This window comes from Tupaia chinensis, unplaced genomic scaffold (assembly GCF_000334495.1).
Source record: "Tupaia chinensis unplaced genomic scaffold, TupChi_1.0 Scaffold000280_1, whole genome shotgun sequence".
Taxonomy (NCBI): domain Eukaryota; kingdom Metazoa; phylum Chordata; class Mammalia; order Scandentia; family Tupaiidae; genus Tupaia; species Tupaia belangeri.
The window spans coordinates 398,233-401,480 of record NW_006159763.1 but is presented as its reverse complement, the minus strand read 5'-3'; the positions used below and the strand labels follow the sequence as shown (position 1 = coordinate 401,480).

General features: G+C 65.8%; 1 protein-coding gene and 1 pseudogene across 2 annotated transcripts in view; both read right to left on the bottom strand.

Moving 5' to 3' along the window:
* Positions 1–3,248, bottom strand: part of SLC4A2 (solute carrier family 4 member 2) — a 14,001-nt gene extending 10,753 nt beyond the window's left edge. Inside the window, exons 1-2 of one of the 2 annotated variants that reach the window (XM_027772532.1) lie at positions 3,192–3,248; positions 1,059–1,172 (exon numbers count right to left, since the gene is read on the bottom strand). In XM_027772532.1, the coding sequence (XP_027628333.1) occupies positions 1,059–1,109 (51 nt within the window). In that variant the 5' untranslated portion in view covers positions 1,110–1,172; positions 3,192–3,248. Of the gene's footprint in view, positions 1–420; positions 565–1,058; positions 1,173–3,191 lie in introns of those variants that run through there. The other variant, XM_027772533.1, reaches the window with a different exon arrangement.
* LOC114008075 (interferon-related developmental regulator 1 pseudogene) overlaps positions 1,119–3,248 on the bottom strand; it is a 2,418-nt pseudogene continuing 288 nt past the window's right edge.

The window sequence follows — 3,248 nt, the reverse complement described above, 5'->3', positions numbered from 1 at the left end:
TCCAGCACAGCGGCCGCAGGCCAGCGGGTAGCCTGGGTCCACCCCCACCCACCCCCTGCGGGTCTCAGCTCCAGGCACCGCCAAATATTTGCTCAAGAGCTTCTGGACCTGAAGGGCATCGGGACCTCCAAGGGCGGGGGTATGCAGCCCCACCATGGCAATGCCGAGGGAGGGGAGGACACCCGGGATGAAGGGCGGGTCCTGGGAAGCATGGGGCTGGGGTGCAGAGCTGCAAGGCCTGCCGGGGACGTGGGACACTAGAAGATGCCTGGGTTGGGGCCGGGCTTCTCTCGGCAGGCAGCCTTGCCCTGTTCTTGCTCAGCCCCACTCCCACCAGAAGCAGCCCCTTAGGAGGAAGGGGTGGGGAGCGAGCACAGAAAGCTAGCCCGGGATGGGGGAGGGGGCCCGGACCCCTCGCACCTGAGGCCGCAGGAGGAAGTCCATGACCGGCAGGGGTGAACCCGGGAAGAAGGGGGAGGGGACTGGCCTCGTCACGTGCCCCACAGGCCCAAGTGACCAATAAACGGGGCTGATTGTGGCACCCCGGGGTTAATCATTAGACTTCTCAGGAAAATCCGGAGGGGGCCTGTGGGGCGGTGGCCACGTGGGCGGCAGGGGCGGGCCTGGGTAGCACGTGTGGCTGGGCGGGCCCAGCCGCAGCCTGAGAACTGGCCCAGAACCACTGCATGAGGGACCTCTCCGCCTGGAGGCTGGGGCAGCCGTCACCGGTTAGAGACCCAAGTGCCTCAGAGCTCCTCTCCGGCGGAGGCTGAACTACCACCCCAGGCTGCAGGAAATGCAATGCAACTCCCTCAGGAGGGCCGCGCCTCCAGTCGCCTGACCCCACCCATTAGGCGCACTCCCTCTCCACGGCCTCCACCTGCCCACCCCGTGCCAGGTCCAGTACCGATGGCAGCACCCCTCCTACTCCATTACAGGCTTCCAATCCCAGCTTACAAACGTACATGCACATACACGCGCGCCCCTGGTCTGCGTGGACCCCCAGCCAAGGCACCTGTGGCTGGGCCGGCCCAGCTGACCGCGCAGGCCATACTCACAGAGAGGAAAGAATCTGCGCCCGAGGCGGGGCGCCGGGGGGCGCTGCTCATGGCCAGATCTTAGCCCTTTTCACTGTCGCTGCGGCTTTCAGGGCAACAGGGCGGAGGCATAACCTAGGTGAAGGAGAGCACCAATCACCGTCTGCGGCTCGGCAGGGCGCCCCAGGCCCAGCACCCTGCGCCCAGCCCAGGGAAGGAGCGGAGGCCCCTGCCCTCCCTCCGCAGGTGGGTCCCGGGCTCGCTAGGCTCAGGATCCTCCTAGACTTACGAGGGCCTTAGAGTGGCCCTTAGAGGCAGCAAGAGCAAAGAGGAGAGTTATTTATAGGAAGAAAAGAGAAGAACAAAGAGAGAGAGAGGAGAGGGTTGAGGCTCAGGAGGCCACAAAGGGCCAAGCGAGGAGAAGGCGGAAAGTGGGAGAGGCTGCCACACACGGGGGAGAGGAGTCAAGGCCTGATCGGAGACAGCGACAGCCAGGGAGGGAGCGGGAAAGAGGAGAGGGGGCGGGCAGGGCCAGGCAGAAACAGGAACCCTGCTGAGGTGGTGGGCCTCTGGGAGGCACCCAAAGGGGTGTGGGGGGCGCTGCAGAGAAGGGGTGCCTCCTCCCCAGGTCAGGCCAGGAGATCCCCCCCTTCCCGCTGACCCAGGTCTGCGGAGGGGAGAAGCCCAACGCCACTCACTCAGTGGGAGGGAGGAAGGAAGGGACAGAGTGGGCACTGGCTAGGCAGGGCTTTATAATGGGGGAGGGGCACGTGACGCTAGGAGGGGGTGGACTCAGAAACCCAGAGGTTCTGCCCTGGGGGGGCAGTCCAGATCCTTCCCCCTCCTAGCCCGGGACCAGGAAAATCTGAGTGGCAGGGCTGCCACCCTCCTGACTGTGACTGAAGGGAAGTTGGGAGAGGAGACTGCTGTGGGGGCAGAGGAGATGGAAGCCACTGCTAGTGGGGCAAGCTCGCAGCAGGACACTCAGGCTCATGGAAGGTGACAATCCGCAGCCCCTCAGTGTGCAGTTGGGGGTCAGGGTTGGCCAACATAGGGCTGGGGGTGAAGGTCAGTGTAGGGTCAACAACATAGGCCCCAGGTCAGCCAGGGTGGGGGTCCTGGGTGGCACATTCCTGGGAGGCCTTCCGACTCAGCCAGGGCTCTCAGCTCCCCCTCAGGCCTTCAGCCTGGGCAGCTGGTGTGGGACAGGGCTGCTCAGGACGACCCCGGCTGTGGGAGAGTCTGTCCTGAGCACTCCAAGGTGCCCACTCACACCTCCCGCTGTGCCCTGGGTGCTCCTCCGCCACCCCTCCTTCCTCTGCCCACGCCCCCCGCCCCTCCCCCGCTGTCCCAGAACACAAAGCAGCTTCTGTCCAGAGCATCGGTGCCGATAATCCGGGTGGGGACACATTCCCGGGACCAGCCCCGACCGGCCCGGAGGATTAGCATCTCTCCCCTTGCCCAAGGGATTAGCATCCCGGACCCCCACTTGGGCATTAGCCACTCCCCGAGTGAGTTCGTACATTCCACAACTGTTCGATGTGGAGCTGGCTGGCGAGAGGAGGGGCGACAAAGTGGAACCCGGGTTTCTAAGAGCGCGGCCCCCCACACCCAGACAAGCCGCCCTCCCCCAGTCAGGTCCAACTCTCCGGGACAGTCTTGCCCATCCCCACCCAGCTGCTCCCTCTTCTGCTTGACCCCTTGTCCTGACCCGACCCAATACCTCCCTTTCCCGGCTCCGCCTCTCAATCTAGAGATGGGGGCGGAGGTCCCAGGCACCCCCTAAGCTGGTACCCGGGACGAGACTGAGGGGCAAGTGCTGGGGAGGTCGCCGGGTGTGGGGGGGTGGTCTGGAGCCCGCCCAGGAGTGGGAGGGCCGGCGGCGCCTCCGAGACTACCCCCTCCTGGTGGCAGGGGGCGAGGCACCCTGGCTTCAGGGAACTCTAGGAAGCGGACCCCGGAACCCTGGCTTCCGACCAGCACTCCGTTCATCTCCCCATCCATCTCCCCTAGTCCTCGGTCCCCCGCGCCCCAGTCTCCGCCCTTTCCTCCACTTCCACTCCCTCCTCGCTCGAGTCCCGAGTTCCCCCCTCTCCTTCCCCCTCCCTTCCTCCCTCCGTGGCCCCGGCCCTCCCCTGCCACCTTCCCGCTTACCCGCTAGCTCGGAACTTCGTGCCCCGGGGGTCTCGGGGTCTCTCCCCGTCCTCCGAC